The 21,870-nt window shown below is 37.1% G+C and overlaps 3 protein-coding genes across 5 annotated transcripts; 1 reads left to right on the forward strand and 2 right to left on the reverse strand.

Moving 5' to 3' along the window:
* Nucleotides 1–1,125: 1,125 nt before the first annotated feature.
* On the reverse strand, nt 1,126–5,607 carry LOC113693014 (probable protein S-acyltransferase 16). Of its 2 annotated transcripts, XM_072053095.1 has the most exons (6): nt 5,472–5,607; nt 4,564–4,688; nt 4,244–4,366; nt 3,773–3,821; nt 1,865–1,960; nt 1,126–1,669 (listed from the first exon to the last, which is right to left on the reverse strand). In XM_072053095.1, the coding sequence occupies exons 3-6, from the start codon at nt 4,282–4,284 to the stop codon at nt 1,562–1,564; spliced, it is 294 nt and encodes a 97-aa protein (XP_071909196.1). In that variant the 5' UTR covers nt 4,285–4,366; nt 4,564–4,688; nt 5,472–5,607; the 3' UTR covers nt 1,126–1,561. The 2 variants fall into 2 exon arrangements, 1 of the variants encoding a protein (XP_071909196.1); XR_011815900.1 differs by lacking the exon at nt 5,472–5,607 and having other exon boundaries at nt 1,918–1,960; nt 4,564–5,394.
* Nucleotides 5,608–7,351: 1,744 nt separating this feature from the next.
* Nucleotides 7,352–14,332, reverse strand: LOC113694322 (putative disease resistance protein At1g50180). The gene is made up of 5 exons (XM_072053096.1): nt 14,216–14,332; nt 14,008–14,122; nt 12,675–13,837; nt 7,844–9,787; nt 7,352–7,596 (listed from the first exon to the last, which is right to left on the reverse strand). The coding sequence occupies exons 3-4, from the start codon at nt 13,714–13,716 to the stop codon at nt 7,857–7,859; spliced, it is 2,973 nt and encodes a 990-aa protein (XP_071909197.1). The 5' UTR covers nt 13,717–13,837; nt 14,008–14,122; nt 14,216–14,332; the 3' UTR covers nt 7,352–7,596; nt 7,844–7,856.
* LOC113694323 (uncharacterized) lies at nt 12,673–15,928 on the forward strand. 2 transcript variants are annotated; one of them, XM_027213238.2, is made up of 5 exons: nt 12,673–12,802; nt 14,543–14,607; nt 15,335–15,394; nt 15,510–15,645; nt 15,736–15,928. In XM_027213238.2, exons 1-5 carry the CDS (start codon nt 12,775–12,777, stop codon nt 15,897–15,899), a joined length of 453 nt encoding a protein of 150 aa, XP_027069039.1. In that variant the 5' UTR covers nt 12,673–12,774; the 3' UTR covers nt 15,900–15,928. The 2 variants fall into 2 exon arrangements, with proteins under 2 accessions (XP_027069039.1, XP_071909198.1); XM_072053097.1 differs by lacking the exon at nt 12,673–12,802 and adding an exon at nt 14,365–14,455 and having other exon boundaries at nt 14,543–15,394.
* The last annotated feature ends 5,942 nt before the right edge of the window (nt 15,929–21,870 follow it).

Raw genomic sequence — 21,870 nt, forward strand, 5'->3', positions numbered from 1 at the left:
ACATTTTCATGAAGTGCAGAAGCATAGGATGTGATGATTTGAATATATCGTACTTCATAAGAGAGAAAAAGTACTGTCAAGATTTAGAACTACTTTTGTTGGAACTTGGGAAATTCTTCTTTTATCTCACTCCATTTCTTGTTTAACATGAGAATCAAGTTTACTATTTTTCATGAAGTATGGAAACATAGATTGTGACCACAAGTATATATTATGCTTCACAGGACAAAAAGGGAAATACTAAGCTAAATTTGAAGGCATTTTCATTATATATAGCAATATTGATCCAATTGTGGTTATAGTAGCTTGAAAAAAAAAAGCGATTGAATTCTCATATTAGTTGACTATGAGTTAACCGAGTTGAACAATGAAATTAAAATGATATGGGTACAGTTTTTGAATTTTTCTTTAGTTGAATTGGATAATAATAAAAGAGTTCTAAAATTGTGAAATATAAAGGAATATCTCGCTGATGAAAAGAGTTCTAAGATTGTTGAACTGTTTTCAGATCTTTCCGTAATTCATTGATGGTGGCATAATTCTTTACTCACAGTCATTTCTCTCCTACTAATAAATCGGAAAATATCGTGATTTATGAATTTCCTTTGTTGCTTTGTATTTGCAGGACTGGGAGATTGTAGTAGCTTTAGAAAATCTGGCGGAGTGCCAAGAAACTATCTTAAACTGGGAGGTTGTAGGACTGGGAAGTTGTTAAAGGCATTGGCTTCACCCATAAAGGCTGCTCTTTTTGACAAGGCCCTTTTTGATAAACTATCCTGTTGTTGCGGCCATGACAACTCCTGAGAAGAATACTCGCCAACGGTCATCTCTTCTAGGTAAAATGCTAGCTAAAGAAAAAATATGAGACCAAGGATCTCAAGTCTCCTAAAGAATATTTATTCTTGATAAACTATAAAGGTTATTATCCACCAAACATTCTTATTTCATGAATCTATGTTTAATTGGGCATGTTTTTTATTCATTCCAATGCGCATCGCACGGTTTATGCCTCCTAGTAATAATGCATTCATCAATCACATTTCAGATGCTCATCAAACAAAGGAAAATGGAAGCCCCATATAAAACTCTCCAATTTCAGAGTCGGGACCTAAATTTTGCAACAAATTCAATCAAAACATCAATTAAATCAATTATGGTTCATACACTTCCTGAGAGTCACAACATTACAACATCTTTAAGTTACAATTTTTGGCCTATCTCTTCTACTTGAAGTTGCTGTGAGTTAGCCTGGAACTCTGTCATTTGTACATGATTGTATGGGGACTGTACTTTTAAAAAAAAAAAAGAGTTATAAGAAGGAGGGTCCTATTTTACATCTGACTGCTTCAGAAGTCTAGTCAACATTGACTACTTCTGCAACAACGTGGAGTGTAAGGAGGAGCTACACAAGACAAAACTTTTTTTAATGGTTGTATTTCCAAAAAGAAAGCACGCGTGCACCAGAATTTGATTATCATCAATGAATGATATAGGACCTGCTGCCTTTTCTCCAATACTACCAGCAGTACAAAATCATTGAAACTCCAAGCTCTACATACGTCTAAAATGATATCCCTGCTAACTTATCAACTCCCGCGTGGAAACGAAGGTCAGAACCAATCTGCTCTGAGGTGGGATATACCCAGCAAAAGATATTTGGTCCTAAAACCTGAAAGTCAAGTAAATCACGTATAAATGCCTAGAAAGCTAAGACCATATCTCGGAGAGCATGTTGTACCATGATATCTACAGTATTAGTTAGTAAACTTCTATGCATAAAAAGCCTAATTTGATCAGCCAAATGAAGTGCCTACTCTAGACTCTCTGATTTGCTACTAAGAACAAGAGAAGAGAAACAACTTACTGATATCATATTCTCATAAGCATCAAGATCATATGGATGTGAATATAGATAACCTCCTTTTTCAGCAAGCCACATAGCTCTCACACCTTCATGGTACTGTATGGTAAAAAAAGGTAGGAAGTAGTCATCAGACTTGATCAGATGCCAGATAGATGAAAAAAAATTACTATCACCACCAATGCAAACCTCTATTGTGGTCTTGTTTTGCAGAATAAGATAAACATGCCAAAACACAAAGATGGTCAGCACAAGAGTCAATGGCACCAGCAGGAGCCTGAAATGACCTGAAGGCTAAACTGTTCAAGTTGAATGCAAGGATATGCAAATTATAACTTGTTGAAATATAGATACAGGAAGAAGTTTATACACAAGATGCGCGCCAGCAACTGAACATTACATGCCCAATTAAACATAAATTATAAAAGCACTCGTCAATGTTTCTATGTCTGTACATCTTTATCTATAGCATATACATAGTATATACATATTTGTTCTTCATGCAAGTCACTGTAGCAAAGCATTGTGAATTTGATACAAACATTATAAACCAAAAGTATAATGAAATAGTATGTTTTGAGAATAAAAACCTAATCCCTAAAGCAACTTTTGTCACTAGCATATAGTTTTCTTAAATCAGGATCAAACAAAAGGATTTGCCATTTGAAAATATATTTATCCCGGCCATCATCCAAATATTATACTTGTTTGTGCTATTCTTTTCTAAAACCATCTATATTTTCTTTTCCAATTGAAAAAACCGTGACACTGGCATGTCTGCAAAGCAACCCCAACCAAAGTCTCTAAATTCTCCAAAGCAACCACAACCGGAGACTCCATAGTTTGGATGGCTAGCCATATCAAAAGCTCTCCTATCAGTGAGCAAGCAAGGGACAGAAATCTCTCGTACATGGTCAAAAATTAGCACAAAACTTAGCATAAATTCAATAATAATCAATAAGAAGACAAATATGCAACAATAATGTTGTCTTCCAATCTTTCAATACTATTATCCGGAGCACTTTATCACTAATTGCAAGCAAATGCTCAAAGCACCGATAGTGAAGAATGCTACTAACCCATTAGCTTTCAAATATATAGCTTTCAAATCATATCTTTTATACCAATTACCCTAACACTTACCGTAAGCGTTAAGAATTTACAAAAAAGGAAACAGGTTCCACCATAGTTTCACAAAGGCCTCATTAGAATCTATACCGACTTTTCCAAATAGATCACTTTCATATTTTTCTAACAAAAAAAAAAGTGAAATAACACATTACCAGCTTCCAGTATTATAGACAAATTCATAATTACAAAAAACATCCTCAAGATAATTTGGCAATTTAAACTTTATAAATAAAAAATAAATTTAACACATAAAACCAATGATTTGGGAAAAAAGGGGAAAAAAGTAACTGTTGCTCGATGGTGGCATTACTTGAAATAATCTATCTTTCTTTCTGGGATTACTGTTGCTGCTAATATAGCTATTAGGATTGTTACAGTCAAACTTGCAATAGTAAAGTTTAAGCACTCAATTTATAACAATACCAATAGTAAATAAAGGGAAATAAATGAAAATGATCAGATGGTCCATACAAATTTATAAAAATAAGTAGGTCCTAGTTCAAATTAAGGAAAAAAACCTTAGGAAATAAAAGGGAAAAAAGAATGGCTTTTTATTTTCTTTCCTTTTCAAGAAAATTCAGGGGAAGGCTCACATTCTTGAGGTAGTGGTATCAATTAACATATTGAAACCCTAGAATTGTAGTCTAGACAATTCTTTTTTATCCCCTAAATGGCCAAATGAGAAGAGGTGGGCAGTTTTTAACCAAAATAAGAAAATATAAAGGCATACCAAGGATGGAATGTGAATGATATATCTAAGGGATTCCCTGCCGAACTTACCAAAACCTCTTCCAGATTTTGAACCACAAATATCACATTGCCATGCATCCTGACAAATAGAAAGAAATGGAAACAATTAGCATAATAATCAGGGATGCCACAGGTAGCTTTTTGACTATTCCATTTTGGTTTTAACTTTTTCCTCAAAGAGGAGAGCAATCGGCAGGATCTTAATAACAAATACCAATTATGAGGAACAAAATTCACATCCCCAAATAATCATGATTTACATACTCCAATTGGGAAAGGGTGCTTTCCACTTAAACTTTACAAAATTATATGTTCCAAGAGATCCACAAGGATACCGCAATCTAGATATAAAAGCACACCATAACATTACTAATCAACCTGCATATTTTGACAAGGAATTTGAACAAAAGAATTTGCAATAATCTTTTTCACACACAACTCAAGTCACAGAATAGTTTTGAAAAAAGCAAGTTACACAGATAAACTAAGTACTATGGCTACCTGGGGAAATACCCATAACGTATGGTGCCCAACATTGTCATATAGAGACAAACACCACCTCTTTTTAGCACGGGGAGAGTAATATTCTGAAACGAACTTCCTCCAATAAGCAATGCTATTATCCTGCAAAATAAAGCTCTTATAGAATACCAATCCAAGCCAAAAAACTAATTAGACCAGACTCTTATGAAACTCGTACATTCTTTATTCCTCAAAACATACATTCTAGTTACATTATCCATGAATCTTGAAGGATAGGGAAGCCAGGTAGTACAGAGGATCACGAAGTATTTTTGCAAGAAAACCACATTTATACTCACTGCAGGTCTTTGACGCTGATGGTATAGATATTGCATCAGCCCGCGAGAGCAGACACCACCATCATAGGGTCGTTCGTCCCAGATGGTGTTGCACCCTGTTGTTGAAGCTGTTGAAGAAAAATCCCCTGAAAAATAAAAAGAATACAATCAGTCAAGATACAAAAAAAAAACCACTAAATGACCATCTCTTAAGCCCTAGAATTTCAAGATATTTTGGAAAACCAAAGCAAAACATCAAAAAAAAAGCAAAGGCATCTTCGCATGTAGACTGGGAAACGGGAAAATAATCGAAAAGTCAAAAACACCGAAATACTGCCTAATATTGATATTCACGTTGAAAAAAAACGAGGAGCAAAAAATTTAAAAATAAAATTGAAGGGCGAGAGAGTGGAGATCGAGGGAGGAAGAGCAGTAAAAAATCTGATGACTGCGAGGATCTTGTGATGGGATCGAAAGTCCTCCCAAAGGCTGGGAGGGGATTCGACGACGATGAACTTGAAGCGCAGGGAGGTTGAAGGAAACCCCAGGGAGGTGGGAGAAGGGGGACTTGTGATGTTGGGGGTAGAAGGAGCTCCTAGAGGAGAGGTAGACAGTGTGGTGGAGAAAGTCAGAGGAGAAAATAAAGAGGTCAAGATCGAGAGAGAGAGGAAGGACCGGAGAGAAAGTTTGAGGAAAGAGACGAGAAGAAGAAAGGGAAGGGAAGAGAGGCGGCGTTTTAGTCTGACCTAGGGTTAGAGTTAGAAGAGTCACGCGCAAGACGGTAAAACAGTGGTGAACGTCATGGAAGAAGACAACGAAGCTAAACCGTGCCGGACGAAAAGAAACAAGCGAAAGATAACACATTGAGAAATTGAAGTTGATTTGTTGGAAAAAAAAAAAAGAAATTGAAGTTGAAAGGCGAACAACACAAAATGACGTCGTCAGGAACCGCAGCACCGCGTGAGTAATCTGTTGGTGTTGGGATGGATTTAGCTTCTGAGGATGAGGATAAAGGTGAGGCGAAGGAGAGAAGGGGAGAAGAGAGAAAGCGGCGGCAGCGGAGGAAATTTACGAAAACCCTAGAGAGGAAGTATCTGCAGACGTCTGGCGCATCGCGCGGAAAAAAAAAGGCTGGTAATTCACATGCTTGGCACGTGAGAGGACGACGAAAACCATCCAGGTCATCAGAGCCCTTCGGCTCTTTATCTACTTATGTTGATAATTGATACCACAGCAGAGTCCAGTTACGACCTGTCTTTTTTCCCTATCCTTAATAGGATTGGATCTTTTGCTATCTTTAATAGGCAGAACATCTTTTGTTCTCACTAGGCTTATTACTAGGGGTGGGCGCGGGTCGGGTACCCGTCCCATTCACCATTTGGCTGATCCGACCCGCACCTTGCGGGTCTGCCATTTTCTGACCCTTACCCGCCCCGCATATCAGCGGGTACCCTATAACGGGTACCCACTGAGATAGGGTCGGATCAGCGGGTACCCGTCCCGCCCCGTTTATCATTTAATTTTTAAAAAAAAATGATTTATACCAATTTAATTTTATATTTTACACATTCATCTAAGATTTAATAATTTTTTTTCTAAAAAAAGGTTTCCCACCAAGAAACAAGCATATGAAGAGAATATAAGATAAAGGAAAAAAATTAAAAGAATTCAAAATCAATAAAAGTTTGAAATAAGTAGCACAATTTTTAATATATATGTTTCACATTAATTAAACTTCTTTCTATAAAATATAAGATCATGGCCTTTACAAATGAATTTTATAAATAAACTATAGTCTCTCATATTTGTAATGCAATTTGTTCAATAAAATTACTTATTTAGTTCTAACTTATTATTTTATAGTGTGTGTATAAAAATAAAAAAAATATATATATATATATATATATATATATACGGGGCGGATCGGGTACTTGCGGGTTTTTAATTATGTGACCCTAACCTGCCCCGCATCTTAGCGGATACCCGACCATCTTTTGACCCGATCAAATAATAAAAATCGGATACCCTAATTTTCGGATCGGATCGGATCGAATATAACGGGTTTTCGGATTAGCGAATAATTTTGCCCACCCCTACTTATTACATTTTTTTAACAACATGAAATTGATTGTATTTCTTGTGCTAGGAAAAAGAATAATTAAATCAAATAAATTTATTTTAAATTTTAAAGATTTTCCTGTATTGATACTGATTTTATCTCTTCTCCTTATACATTCTTTTTTATTTTTCCCTTCCACACCTCCCCACACCCTTAACTTAACTGTTGAACAGGATTTGAACCTGAACCTGACAATTTTAAAAAGATTCTAAAAGTCATCCCCTTATACATGTGATATTAGATTGAATAAAATTTTAAAGTCTTAATATTTTTATATACACAAATTTGAAAATATATATATATGTTATATGTGATGGCTGTTTTGTATATAAACATATGATATCCTTACTCAAATTTTAAGTTTTACCAATAGTTGAAGTATTATTCGTGAAATATAATAGTCAAAAGTTTATTACATATTTCTTACAATTTGCTAAAAAGTACGAATATCTTTCAGTGCGTTTTACATGAAATACAAATATATATATATATATATATATATATATATATATATATATATATATATATGTGTGCATAGGAACGTTTATTATATATGTGTAATACAATTTTTGTACTAATTGTGCTATCTAGGGTATCCGCGCGATGGATTGATGAATAAATGCAAGACAATAAAATTTAGTACACAAACGATATCAGCTGTGAAGCCATTATTGTTTAAACAAAAAGGTATTATAAAAAATTCATTGATTTAAAACATAATCTGTATTAAATTACAGTACACACTCTAATTAGACAAATTACATCAAGCAACCTGCAAAGTATAAGCTGAGTGCAAATCATAGACATGAGACACATAATTGATACGAGTCCAATTACATTAAAGGGAGGCTCGACTCCGTTGTACTAAAATGGAAAAGGTTTGAGATCCAGTATCACATTCCAGCAGTAAATTAATCTTGCCCGTCAAATTGATCCTAACAGCACAAGTGAAATCAATTAGGGTCATTTTTTAAGTACCATACAAGGCTTAATGAATCATACAAATGAATGTTAAGATTGAGATGCTAAACAAAAAGAAATTAATCAGAGGTACTTGATATGCAACTCGTGACTTTGTAAGCATAGGTTAGTTGAACAAGGGGCAATAATGGATTATATGCGTTGATGAAGAGCAAAATCCAGAAAGAAACTTAGAATTGTTGACAAGAGAGAGAGAGGTACCTGATCTGCTGAGTCACGATAAAATATTGGAAACATTACGGACAATAATGGTGGGTATATGGGAGACTTTGTCAAAATCCTGTCCCTGATCTTCATGACCATTTGCTGCTTGGATTCTATCTGTGAATTCCTTTGGCATCGCTGCAATGCTCAACTCTTTCAGCGTTTTAACGAATCTCAATCCATTGGGAACCATCTCCAGCTTCGTGCAATATACAATTGTCAAGACCGAAAGGTTGGGCATGGCTCCTTCATCAACATTCCACTTCTCTAAGTTCCATAGACACTCAAAACGAAGAAATCTGAGTTGGCCAAAACCTGTTGCCTTGCACCTCATCTCTTTCCCGAGAATATATAGATCTTGCAAGTGAAGCGACCGGAGATTAGGGAGCCTTTCCAGAGTTTCCATGGAATATTCCTCTATCTCCATTCTGGTTAGTTTCAATTTAAGAAGGCTTGCATACCTATACTGGGCTTCGTACTTGGGAAAATTGGCCAGGGGACCGCTTACCTTCAAGACTTGAAGATTGCGACTAGAGAAACATTGGCCAACAGCATCCGACAATTTCTTCTTGGTTAAGGCGACAGCGGGTGTTAGTACGCCTTTGTTAAAGACAAGATTTAGGGATGTGCAATGCACGTGGTCAGCGTTTGCCATTAATCTATGCATTTCTACAGGGAAGTACTCGTCATCAAAGTTCCCCATGAATACCACGGCGGATAGTACTCGAAGGTTCTTCAATGTTGATATATCTTGAGATGAACAAGTCGGAGGACAAAAGTTTTCCAGGATCTCTAGCTTGTCCAATCCTTTGAGTCGCAAATTTTTGCAGCACAAATTTAGGTTAAACTTGCCCACCATACAGTCACTGTAATTAGCCGGAAGATACAAGTGCCTAAGCTGTCTCATCTTCCAAAGCACATTAGGTATTCTACACACTCCAGCTCGTAAATCAAGTGTCTGCAAGTTTTGTAAGTTGCCCAAGGACGATGGCAAACAGAGGAAAACTGAACCTCTCAAGCTCAAGTATCGCAGGTGGATCAGCTCCCCAATTGCTTTTGGGAGCCTCAGGTGATCTGCTACGAGGAGAAATACACTTTTAAGTATGGGAGCTTTTGGGTCCGCAGGAGAGAGTCCTTCAATGGCCAACGCTCTGAGCATTTTGAACCGATTGAATTGAGACTTCATTTTCTTAGGAAGATGCCCTTCATAGTCTTCATTACCTGAGATCAACAACGCGAGTGACCTCAGGTGCCTCGTATTTCTCTTCTCAGCTGGAGGGACATATTTCCTAACATCCTCCGCAGAAAAATGGACGGCTAGACGGTAAACTTGTGAGTGATCATTATTGCCATGCTCATCGAGAATTCCATCATGATAATAGCTTATGGATAACAAGAAATTCTCTTCTTTGGCCTTGAGCAAACTTAGGTCTCTCATTAAGTCATGAAGGCGACACGATGCAAATGATCTTCCAATGGAGGACAGCATCACATCATCATCATCATCAGGGGCTTTACCTTGAACCATGCACCGTGTTACTAATTCTCCCAGGTATCTTTCTGCTACATCCATCATTGATTCTTCACCAATCTGATCTTTTGTTGATATTATACCTTCTGCAATCCATAACTGGTACAATGCCTCTGTTTCTATGTCAGAGTCTTCTTCATATCTGCTCAAGTAAAGGAAGCAAGGCTTCAATTTGTAGGGGAAGTCATTGTAGCTTAAGGCTAATATCTTGTGCAGATTTCCTTCTTCTTTGGTCAAGTTGTTTCCTTTTCCAAGATGAGCTTTAATGTTTCTATTGACAGTCGCCCACTCATTCAGGTCCTTCTTGGTGGCAAGAGTTCCGCTGAGCACTATCACAGCCAATGGAAGACCCCCACATGCTTTCACCATTTCCTTCCCTAAATTTTCCAATTTTTTGAAATCTTCATGTTCTGTCAAAGAGAGATGATGAGTTCTATTAGTCTAATTACTTATAGAAGTGTCGAGTTGCTCAATGTATGTGCACTACATTGAATTAACTCGTGTGCCAACTAATTAACAATTTAACATGTCTGTTTAACTAGTTTATACTAGCATCATGAGTATATATATGCGCACATTGAAAATAAATATTTATGCATAAATAAACACTCTAAATAATGGTTATCTTGTCAGTGTTTCATGTTGAGATAGAACTCTTAGGAAACTGAGAACGCAGAGTTATACTATTAAACAATGTAAGAGGATGTTGCTCTTTAAGCGATGGCAGTTGATCCCGATTGTCAATTTTGTTGTTTTGCTCTAGAATCTTTATCACGCATGTTTTTCTATTTTCTGTTTGTTGTTGCTATTAAGGAGGTTGTGTAAAAGACAATTTTTGGTGTACAGAGCAACAACTAATTTCGATGAAGAATTGCGTGGGATGACTTTGAATTGCTTATCTGCTCCTCAGATTCTTTTGTTTGGTTAATGAGAAAGGTGGCTATTTTGCTGCTATTGTTTATAAGCTTTGATATTGTAGAAATTTGGATGCGTTCAAACAGCTTGTGGCTCATCCTCAAATAGAAGTGGAGCAGATAGAACAATGCTGAGGCCACTGTCGTTGGCTAGAAAAGGTGCAAGGAAACTCTCCAGAGGCCTTGAAGCTATGTGATGAGCTGAATCCCCCCAGTTCTATTTTTATATACTTTTGCCTCGTGCTTGTATATCTTAGCTGGATTATTTCACTCTTGTTATTCTTTTGTACGTGATTAGGACTATGAATCTTATGTTACACCAAAAAGTATAATAAGTTATGATAACAAGTGCCCTACTTTAATTATGAGATAGAACTCAAGTTAAACGTGATTCCATTCCTCTCTGTACCTATGTTGTTTTCAGACTCGAATTGGGTATCGTCTCGGTCAACCTCAGGAGTTAAGGGTCAATGACTTCGATCAAGGTCGAATCGAATAACATTATAAATAAAAATTATTTAAAGATTAAAATATTATATGTAAAATATCTAAGAGCATGTTAATATCAATAAAGGTATATTCATATATATTTGATGTTTAAATGTATTTAACAAGAAAATACAAAGAAATTAGAACGATCAAGTAACAATTTATATTATTCAATAAACATTGACAAGTTTAGAATTAAAATTATGGACTCAATTGAAAAGTAACAACAAACTTTAGGACAACATTTATAAAGTATGAAATATTTGAGATATATTAATAGTTTTTAACAACTTAAGGGTCAAAACATAATATTAAAAATGCTTTAACCCCACATCATACTTTCCCATATCTTTCTCTACTCCTGACGCATCCCATAGAGCACAATCACCAGAGTTTCATCTTCCTCTTTCTCGTGCCCTACTGCAACTCCTTTCTTCTTCTACTTTTTTTTTTTTAATTTCATTTTCATTCTTATTTTGTTAGTTATTTATTCTCAAACTCATGAAACATCAAGCTTTTATCAGTTTTTTTCAAACTTTTCTCTCCTCCACTCCCTTTTTTGAATTTTTTGCATCTTTTCTTCTATTGAATTCAAGATCTAATATTAGATCTTGTTTAAAAAAAAAGGTTAAATCATTGATTTTTTATGGTTGAATTGAAATGAAAGAGTGAGAATGGATTTGCAAAGGAGGGGAGAGCTCACGAGGATTTGGGGCTAGAGGTAAGGAAGAAAAAAAATTCAACAAAAAGGAAAAATAAGAAAACTCGATTTTTACCGATTCTTTCGATTTCTGGACCGGGTTTGATTGAGTATCTACCAAGTCAAGTTTTTAAGATAACTCTGACTGGACACTTGGCCGATTCCGATTCGACCGGTCCGGTCCAAATTTAAAACATGGCTCTCTACCCTAAATCTCTAAATCCAACCCATAACATTTCACGTATGAAAACTATGAATAAACCAAAAAAGAAAACAAAAGTAAAACCTAACTGAGTTGCTTTCCCATTCTAATGTAAAATTATTTTCTCCAATTTTTTTGAGTTAATTGAAACTATTCTATAGGAAAAAAATTAAGAAGCTTTGAGAAAAATTTAGTCAATTCCATTGAGGAAGGATCATCTACTGTTGTTGTTTAGTCAATAAAATTTGGAACAGAAGATATGTAAAGGGATGTTATACTTTTGGGAGAAACAGAAGTTTTGCCCGTGTTTAGGGAATTTCTCTCTTCCTGTACATTGTGTGCTTAAATCAATAAAAGTTGTGAGCTTAACAAAAAAGTGGGGAAAAAAAAAAAAAAAAAGAGTATAGACCAAAAAGAGGGGAAAATACTCCCATAATCAACTACTCAGATGGTCCCCATTCACTCAACTAAAGTGACGTTCTCAGATAGACCGCAGTGTATCTCACAAAAAGGCGGGGTCCACTTTTAGGTCCCTCAACCATTGTGAGACCCGGTCTAGACACCGCAGTTTATAATGACCAAAAAAAAGAAAAAGAAAAAGAAAAAGACAAAACTTTACTTCGTGGTCTAATAATTCTTGTTTGACCCCCGTGCAATCTTCCTTTTGGGAGAAATCAGTAATTAAAATTGCATGGCAATGTAATTCCTCCTGTCATCCTCTAGTAGTTTCTTTTCATTTTTTTTTTTTTTTATCAAAGGTCAACAATAGATACATACACCTACATTATAGTAAAGGGGACATATCCAACTGAGAGCACTAACAACTCAAGAAACTGTTGATTAATTTCCTTTCTTTAATTACCGTGTACTAATAAGGATAGCCACAACAAACAAACCCCCAAGATCTACAGTTTATCATCAGCAGAATAGGTACGGACCAATTTAGCAAATTAATTGAAAAAAAAAAAAAAGTGTACTCAGAAGTCAGGTACCTGTATCAAACTTGTGGCGTAAAGCTTTCCTCTGAAGCAGCTCCCAACTTTCGGAGTCGCTTAAAAGGCGCGGTTGGTGGTGAAAGCCATTTGGATCAATATGCAAAGCCACATCTTTATTGCGAGAGGTAACTAGGATCTTGTATCCGTTCTTTCTAATTGGAAATGCTTGCTTTATGCAATCCCATGCATCTGCAGACCACATGTCATCAAGAACCACAAGGCAGTTCTTGTTTTGCAGGATTTGAAAAAGTTGCCTGACTAGCTCCTCATCCCTCCACTCCAGTATCTCTTTTCTCTTTTCTGGGATTAGGCTTAGCAAGATCCTTTGCAAAATGTCCTCCTTTTGCCACTTTTGCGAGACGCATACCCAAGCAAGACCATCAAAGCAACGCCTCACTTTAGGGTGATTGTATACCTTTCGGGCAAGAGTTGTCTTTCCCAACCCCCCCATCCCACAGATGGAGACAACTCTAAAGTGTTGATCGATCTCATGATCATGATCGCTTCCCCTCAACAGATGCTTTACCAGCATCTCAACATCACCCTCCAATCCGACAAAATCGTCCTCGATCACATGGGAATAGGTCCGCCTTAGTTGCTGATTTAATGAACTAGCGTCATCCCGTTGTCTTTCCACCACCGCTCTGATCCCTGAATCCTGAAAACTTTTGGTAAGATCAGAGACTTTGGTTTTCAGCTTTCGAATACCTGCTCCAATGTCGTGCCTAGTATAGCACTCATTCAGGACACAGACACATCTCTTTATGATGCCTTTCCTCCTTCGAGATGCAACTTTGAAAGCGTAGCTTTCAATCAAGTCATCGGCCTCATAAGCTAGATCTCTAGCTTGCGAAATCCACTCCTTAAGCATTTCGCCCTCGTGTTGCATTTCATCTGCGTCTTTTAAGAATGATTGCATCCGCTTCAGAGTTAGTTGAAGTTGCTCCACTTGGTCGCTCACCCCATCTAAGAACCTCGCTTCTTCAATCAACAGGTTGCCAATGGTTTCCACAGCAAAACTCACAGCGGCCTCGGCCATCTTGACAAAACAAAAAGATAACGAGATTTTTCTTTTCTTTCAAGCAAGCATGTAGGCACAAGTACTGTATTTGCTTGAAGAAACTTATGACTCTTTCTATTTATATATTCATCTTCAGAAACTGCATAAAAGAGAAGGATAGAAGGGAGGGAACGAGTGTGTGTTAGGTAATCTGATCAGTCTAAATATCAGTGAATGACTCGGGGTGGACTTGGAGTCAACTGGGACTTGGGTGAGTTGACTCCGAAAAACATTTTTTTTTTAAAAAAAAATATCAGTGAATGAGCCAACCTTTCTTCTTTCTTCTTTTTTCCTGTCACAATTTCCACCTTTTCCGTACTCGTACCTTACACTAACCTACCCAGTGAATGAGTCGACTTGGAGTGGAAAATCTCCAGTTTTTTCCCTAGAAAATTGCAACAAAGATTAGGAAGCAAAAAAATCAACACCTAATTGATATAAAACAACAAAGAAGCAAATTCAATGGCTTGAAACGCACCAAAATCAGAGGAGATGGGCGTTTTCAACAAAATCATCCCACTTCGATCATTCTGGATTTTTTTTTTTCTGGTCAAAGTAAATCTGAAGGCTGTAATCTTCAGGAGGTCAATTGCGATTTGAGGAGGTATATCCTGGTTTAATTAAAGAGGGAGGGGGAAGGGAAAGGGAAATGAGAAGGAAGAGAGAGTGAAGGCTATAGGAAGGAACGTCTCGACAAGGATCGTCAAAGAAAATAAGTGTAACTTTTTCAAGTCTAGTGGTTCAATTTTCTACTGCTGTATATTTAACATGGTCCTTATGAAGTGTGTTTTTGATCATTTTTCAGGTTTGTCTTGTCAACGGCAAGGAGACTGGGTTTTCGTTCGTCTTTCTCACCCAACTATATACACGGTTTTGTATCTTTAATGGCGGGGTCCTTTTCACATTATTGTTACACGGTCATATATTTCTTTTGACAACAGGAATTTCTTTTCTTCTTCTCCATGATAAATATTAGATTTATTAATTTATTGACTATAATGTCATTTAAGATGGTTGGTTCTATTTTTTTTTCTCTTTTCTTTTTTTCCTGGCTATCCCTTCAATTAATAAAATGGGCCAATTTGATATTAAGCAGTTTTGTAACAAGCCTGAATATGTAATACAAAAGGCAGAAGGTAGAAAGCTTTTGGCTGCTCCTGATAGCCAAAAATTTCCAGGATCACAATCCCCAGACGTAAATTTATGTTCTTGAATAGATAGATGGAAGATTGGAAGAAAATTCATACCATTTCCCATTCATGCATCCAGCTTTATCTGAATTTCTTTACTGCTAATGAACATGCCAACCATAGAGCACAGAAGTTAATTATCATGATCGTAGTATTGCTTGCACAATTTCAGAATTGTTCTCCAGTCGCTTTCTGCGAGTTTGTGAAGGTGTTGAAATGCATACCATCTTTAATTTCTTGAATTATTAAAACCGATCCAATTATATCTTTAATTTCTTGAATTATTTGAGTTCCGAGAATGTTCATAATCTCCGCTACTTTTCACAAAATCCCTTCAGTAAGGGCTACAATTGTTCTGTATTATATGTATTCTATCTAACCTGTTGCTTTTATGTTTGTTAATGCAGGGCCAGATGCCTTCTATGATAGCAACAAAAAGGATTGGACCCAACCCCATTACCCATATGGTGAAGCATATTGCAGAACAATTCAGATTGGCACAAAGTCTAGAAATGTTGCTGTCAAGATTTGGAATGAGGACTCGGATGACTTACAAGTGATTTTATTTTCTGTGTTTTACAGGAAGAAGCAAGGTTCCTGAAGGATGATGAAACTACTGCTTCTCTTCCCAATTTCGTGAATGTGATCGGTAATAATGCAAAGGGCACTATCTATGATGTCGATCCACTAGATACCTTGCATAACATGACGACAAGCGGTAATTCAGATTTTGCACCAACAATGAGCATTAAGGTTCTGAATTCAAGCAATGGCATATTCAAGAAATGGGTTATTTATTGTGTTTCAGGTGCTGCTTCTGCAAGTGATTCAAGAAATGGTTGTAAATTGTTTGAAGCAACTACAAGTTGTGAAAACTCATTTGCAGTTGTGGAGCAGAACTTCAACTTACTTTCTTATTGCCAATATATATTTGTCCTGTACTTAAAAACACTGCTGGTCTGTTTTCTTTAAAGATGTAATACGATGTTTTTTGGGATTTACTTTCTTTCTTTTCTGCATGTGTTAGATACACGCTTGGTCCATCCACTCTGGAACGATGAGTAGCTGCTAAACTTGATATTTAATCATAATGATAAGCATAATCACTGAATAACAATCTGTTTTTAACGTAAATTGAAAAAAAAAAATCAACAAATTAGGGAAAAGTCATAGTAAAAACTTTCTTTATCCAATCCAATCAAATTAATATGTTAAGTTTCGAACGGCCCTTAGCTTTTTTCTTCCTTCTCCAAATGATAGTCACATACTCTATTGCCTGCAAAACTTGACGTTAGATCGATTGATTCATCTATCATGTTGGGTCGAAGGTGAGCAGAGGGGCTAGCATCCATAGCCACAATTGACGGGGTGGAGGATACAGAGATGAAATTGGTCCGAGCATTCGGCCATATGAACCTATCAAAATCTTTACCAGGTAGTGGATCATATTTGTCTATGTATTGCATGCATTCATATATCTGTGTTTGGGTGTATTTCACAAATTGATATGGATCATCTGCTATGGATCATTGCTGTCCAATAGAGGTAATTGTAAATGAGAACTCTGTCCTTCAATCTTTGTTGGTTTCTTTTAACACCTGATGCTCTGCTCTTCATGTGATGCTTAGTTATTTCGATTGCTATTCATGTGATTCTTTTGCAAAAAATTTCGTTGTAGTAATGTATATCTAGCAATTTGAATGCGTCCAGAGCTACTAATCTTTTTCAGAGGTCTGAAAAATGTACTTTTTCATTTTTGGTAAGGTGTGGTTCTTTCATTGATGTTCAAGAAAGTGTAATAGACAAGTGAATCTATTGGGAAAAGGATCAAAAACAGAAAGGGACACTAATAACTCCAAGCAGAATTCTTCTGAAAGGTTTCTACTAAATTAACATAAGAAAGCATTTTATCAAACTTAAGGGTCCGTTTGTTTCAATGTAAAATTTTTTTCCCAAGGAGAACATTTTCAATGACAAAATTTTCATTTTCCTTTATTTTCAGGTGTTTGGTGCAGTTTTATGAAAATGCACCACAAAACGGAAACCTACAAGAAGAAGATTCCCCAGTAGAATCCCTCCAACTACCGTCATCGCATGTACATTGGATCTACCATCCCAACCAGAGATTCATCCAATCTCCAAATCTGTCAAACTCCAGAAAGGAATTCATAATTTCTCAAACCAATTACACATCATACCAATGAAGATTCAAATTAATAATATGTCAATAAAAATTACTTCTGTAATTAAAACCTTATAATTGATCAACCATCATATGGAAAAGCAGCTCTTGAATTTTGTTTCAAACTTTTCTGCACAAAAAGTCTTCCTCCACTCTATCTCCTTCACTTTTCCAGATTTCTCTCACCCAAAAACTTATCAAGACCCCTCTTGGTATAGATTTTCTACATCTCCATGGATGCATTGTTTATGCTGGCATGGGAGGAAAGGAGTAGGATTGGCAAAGATGAGGATGAGGGAAAAGTGGTAGACAGTGGGGTTTTTCGTAGCAGGCGCAAGGATGGATTTCTATTAATGGTCTCAGTATTGGTATTTCATATTTGTTATGAGTATCTTAATAGGTAAGCCCTGAAATGGCTGATAAGCTTCATGAGTTTGATGGAAATTAACTTCCGTATGTCCGCTCCGTAAGTCATTTTACGTCCTGTAGTGTAAAACATTTTACACTGGAAAATATTTGCCTAACGTCTTCTGCTGCCAAACACCAGAAAATCTGGAAAATATTTTCAATTCAAACAAACTGTTGAAACTTTTACTTATGTTGTTGTTTAACTTGTTTTTCAAATGGAGTCATTCATTTAGTGGCCTAGAGTTTAGGAATCTGCTGTACGTTAGAGTCTTTCAGTTATGACTTAGTCAGCAGAGTTAGTGGCTTAGTGGTCTAGTCTTTAGGAGTGGTGGGGTTGTGGAGAAGGTGCCAGATATGGGACCTGATCTTAAGGGATTTCAGTTGTGTGTTTTGCCTATTTAAAGGCTCCAAAGCTTATGATTAAATACGACTTTTTGGCCACAGACTACTGTTATCTTTGCTATTTCTTATCAGTGGCATCAGAGCTACAAGATTCCTGAGAGTGAAACACCTGAAATTATCTACTCTTCCCCACTACCCTATCCAAATGGCCAATGACTCAAATTTTGTGCAAGCCGCCATCCCTCGCTTTGATGGTCACTATGACCACTGGAGCATGCTCATGGAAAATTTTTTACGGTCCAAAGAATATTGGTCAGTGGTTGAATCTGGAATTCAAGAACCACCAGCAGGTGCAACCGTGACAGATGCTCAGCAAACAGACATTGAAGCTAGAAAGCTCAAAGACTTGAAAGCGAAGAACTATCTCTTCCAGGCTATTGATCGTCCCATCTTGGAGACTATTCTTTGCAAAGATACATCCAAGGATATTTGGGATTCAATGAAGAAAAATATCAAGGCTCTTCTAGAGTGAAGCGTGCACAGCTTCAAGCCTTGAGGAGGGATTTTGAAGTTTTGCAGATGAAGGATGCGGAATCTGTTACAAGCTTTATTGGAAGGACGATGGAAATTGCAAATAAAATGAGATGCTATGGAGATGAGATTAAAGATGTTAACATAGTAGGAAAAATTCTGCGTTCTATGACGCGAGAATTTAACTATGTTGTTTGCTCAATTGAAGAGTCAAACGACATAGATGACCTCTCTCTTGATGAATTGCAGAGCTCCTTGTTAGTCCATGAACAGAAGATGAATCGAAGCTGGACAGCAGAGGAACAAGCTTTGAAAGCTTCTACCAACACTCGCTCCAACAGCTCAAGAGGAAGAGGCAGAGGCCGAGGAAGAGGAAGGGGAGATCGAGATCATGACAAATCTAGAGTAGAGTGCTTTAGATGTCACAAATATGGTCATTATGCTTCTGAATGTGTCACTGAACTGCCAAAGTATAAAGAAAGAGAGGAGAACTCAAATTTTGCAGAAGAAACGAATGAACCAGAAACTTTGTTGATGGCTGCCCATGAAAGGAAAAAGATTGAGTCGAATATTTGGTATGTCGATACAGGCTGCAGCAATCACATGAGTGGAAGTAAGTCTTCTTTTTCGAATCTAAATGAAAGCTTTCACTCTACTGTCAGTTTTGGTGACTTCTCTACTGTGAAAGTGATGGGAAAAGGTGATGTTAAGATACATACTAAGAATGGCCTTGTGAAAACAATTTCTAATGTGTTGTATGTTCCTGATTTGAAAAGTAATTTGTTGAGTGCTGGTCAGTTGCAAGAAAAGGGGTATGTCATTACAATTAAGAAAGGCACTTGTGAAATTTATGATCCTGATAGAAGAAGTTCTATTGCAACTATCCAGATGAGTTCTAACAGATTATTTCCAATAGAAATTGAAAGCATTCAATCTTGTTTGATGGCTGAGGTAAAGGACCCCTCATGGTTGTGGCATTTTCGTTATGGCCACTTAAGTTTTGGTGGACTGAGGGCTCTGCAACAGAAAACCATGGTGACAGGGCTTCCGGAAATTACTGTTCCCTCCCTAGTTTGTGAAGACTGTGTTGTCAGCAAACAACACCGTTCTCAGTTTCCCAAAGGAAAGTCCTGGAGAGCAAAGGATGTGTTAGAGCTGGTGCATTCAGATATTTGTGGCCCAATAAACCCATCGTCTAATGGAGGTAAAAGATACTTAATTACCTTCATTGATGATTTTTCACGGAAAACATGGGTTTATTTTTTACAGGAAAAATCAGAAGCTCTGACTATGTTTACAAGGTTCAAAGCTTTTGTGGAAAATGAAGCAGGCAAGACTATTAAGTCTCTTCGAACAGATCGGGGTGGCGAGTATTGCTCAAAAGAATTTGAAGGTTTTTGCATGCAACATGGCATTCGAAGAGAACTTACAGCTGCATATACACCACAACAAAATGGTGTATCGGAGCGGAAGAACAGAACAATTCTTAATATGGTGAGAACTCTATTAACAAGGGGAAGAGTTCCAAGGACTTTTTGGCCGGAGGCTGTAAACTGGAGTATTCATGTTTTAAACAGAAGTCCAACTTTTGCCGTTCAAAACAAGACTCCTGAAGAGGCTTGGAGTGGAAGAAGACCAGCTGTAGATCACTTTAGAATCTTTGGTTGCCTTGCTTATGCCCACATCCCGGATGCGAAAAGAAAAAAACTTGATGACAAAGCTGAGAAATGCATCTTTCTTGGCGTAAGTGAATCCTCCAAAGCCTATAAATTATTCAACCCACTGACGAAGAAGATTGTGACCAGCAGGGATGTTGTTTTTGAAGAAGAGAGCACCTGGGATTGGGATGGGCAGCAGCCTAAACAAGTCTTTTATGATGATGATGCTAAACAGGAGCAAGTTCCAGCACTTGACATGCCACAAAACTCTTCAGATACAACTCAAACAGCTACTGGAATTTCACAACCAGTTGCTGAAGTAAATGAAGAAGGAGCCCAGTCAGTTGGTCGAGTTAGAAGAAGGCCTGCTTGGATGGAAGATTATGAGGTAACTGGGTTAAGTAATCCAATTACTCAGTTTGCTTTGTTCGCAGATTGTGATCCTACAACTTTTGAGAGTGCCGTCAAAGAAGAAAAATGGCAAAAGGCAATGGACGATGAAATCAATTCAATTGAGAAGAATGACACTTGGGAGTTGTGTGATCTTCCTAAGGGACACAAAACCATTGGTGTCAAATGGGTCTTCAAGACAAAGCTAAACAAAGATGGCGGTGTTGACAAGTACAAAGCACGCCTGGTGGCAAAAGGATACAAGCAGCAGTACGGGGTTGATTATACAGAAGTATTTTCTCCAGTTGCAAGACATGACACGATCAGATTGGTGGTTGCATTAGCAGCGCAAAATTCTTGGCCTATCTTCCAGCTAGATGTCAAATCAGCATTCTTGCATGGGTATTTGGAGGAGCAGGTATTTATTGAGCAACCCCCTGGCTATATTAAAGTTGGGAATGAGAATAAAGTGTTCAGACTGAAAAAGGCTCTTTATGGACTAAAGCAAGCTCCGAGGGCTTGGTATAGTCGAATTGAGACTTATTTTCTTAAAGTTGGTTTTATAAAATGTCCTTATGAGCATACAATGTTTGTTAAGATTGAAGATGGGGGGAAGCTTCTCATAGTTTGCCTGTATGTTGATGACCTTATATTTACTGGAAATTGTGATACCATGTTTGGTGAATTCAAGAAATCCATGATGAATGAATTTGAAATGACTGATCTTGGTTGGATGCATTACTTTCTTGGCATAGAAGTAATGCAATCAGATGATGGAATTGTCTTATCTCAAACGAAATATGTGGGAGAAATTTTGAATAGATTTCATATGAAGGATTGCAATTCCGTAAGTACTCCAATTGAATGTGGCATGAAGCTACACAAAGATCATGATGGAAAGAAGGTTGATAGCACACTCTACAAGCAAATTGTGGGCAGTTTAATGTATCTTACTGCAACAAGGCCAGATATAATGTACTCTGTGAGTTTAATCAGCAGATATATGGAAAGTCCCACGGAGTTGCATTTGTTAGCTGCCAAGAGAATCCTTCGTTATTTACAAGGAACTCGAAACCTGGGGATATGCTACAAGAAGGGTGAAAAATCTAACTTGGTGGGTTATACTGATAGTGATTATGCAGGAGATCAAGATGATGGAAGGAGTACTTCTGGCTATGTTTTTATGCTTGGAACAGGTGCAATCTCCTGGTCATCAAAGAAGCAATCAATTGTCACCTTATCCAGTACAGAAGCTGAATTTGTTGCAGCTACGGCTTGTGCTTGCCAAGCCATATGGCTGAGAAGAATACTTGAGGAATTGCAGTTCAAGCAATGTGGAGCTACTATAATACTATGTGATAACAGCTCTACAATCAAGTTATCAAAGAATCCAGTGCTCTACGGAAGAAGCAAGCACATTGATGTGAAGCTT

The sequence above is a fragment of the Coffea arabica genome, chromosome 6c (genome assembly GCF_036785885.1).
Source record: "Coffea arabica cultivar ET-39 chromosome 6c, Coffea Arabica ET-39 HiFi, whole genome shotgun sequence".
NCBI classification, from domain to species: domain Eukaryota; kingdom Viridiplantae; phylum Streptophyta; class Magnoliopsida; order Gentianales; family Rubiaceae; genus Coffea; species Coffea arabica.

Coding starts and splice junctions, on each gene's coding strand:
- LOC113694322 (XM_072053096.1), bottom strand. CDS start 13,716: ATGGCCGAGGCCGCTGTGAGTTTTGCTGTGGAAACCATTGGCAACCTG. Junction 9,788..12,674: donor ACGCCACAAGTTTGATACAG/GTACCTGACTTC, acceptor TCTCTTTGACAG/AACATGAAGATTTCAAAAAA.
- LOC113693014 (XM_072053095.1), bottom strand. CDS start 4,284: ATGACAATGTTGGGCACCATACGTTATGGGTATTTCCCCAG. Junction 3,822..4,243: donor CGTTATGGGTATTTCCCCAG/GTAGCCATAGTA, acceptor TCTATTTGTCAG/GATGCATGGCAATGTGATAT. Junction 1,670..1,864: donor CTTATGAGAATATGATATCA/GTAAGTTGTTTC, acceptor CTTGACTTTCAG/GTTTTAGGACCAAATATCTT.
- LOC113694323 (XM_027213238.2), top strand. CDS start 12,775: ATGCAAAGCCACATCTTTATTGCGAGAG. Junction 14,608..15,334: donor CTCACCCAACTATATACACG/GTTTTGTATCTT, acceptor TTGTTAATGCAG/GGCCAGATGCCTTCTATGAT. Junction 15,395..15,509: donor CCAACCCCATTACCCATATG/GTGAAGCATATT, acceptor TGTGTTTTACAG/GAAGAAGCAAGGTTCCTGAA.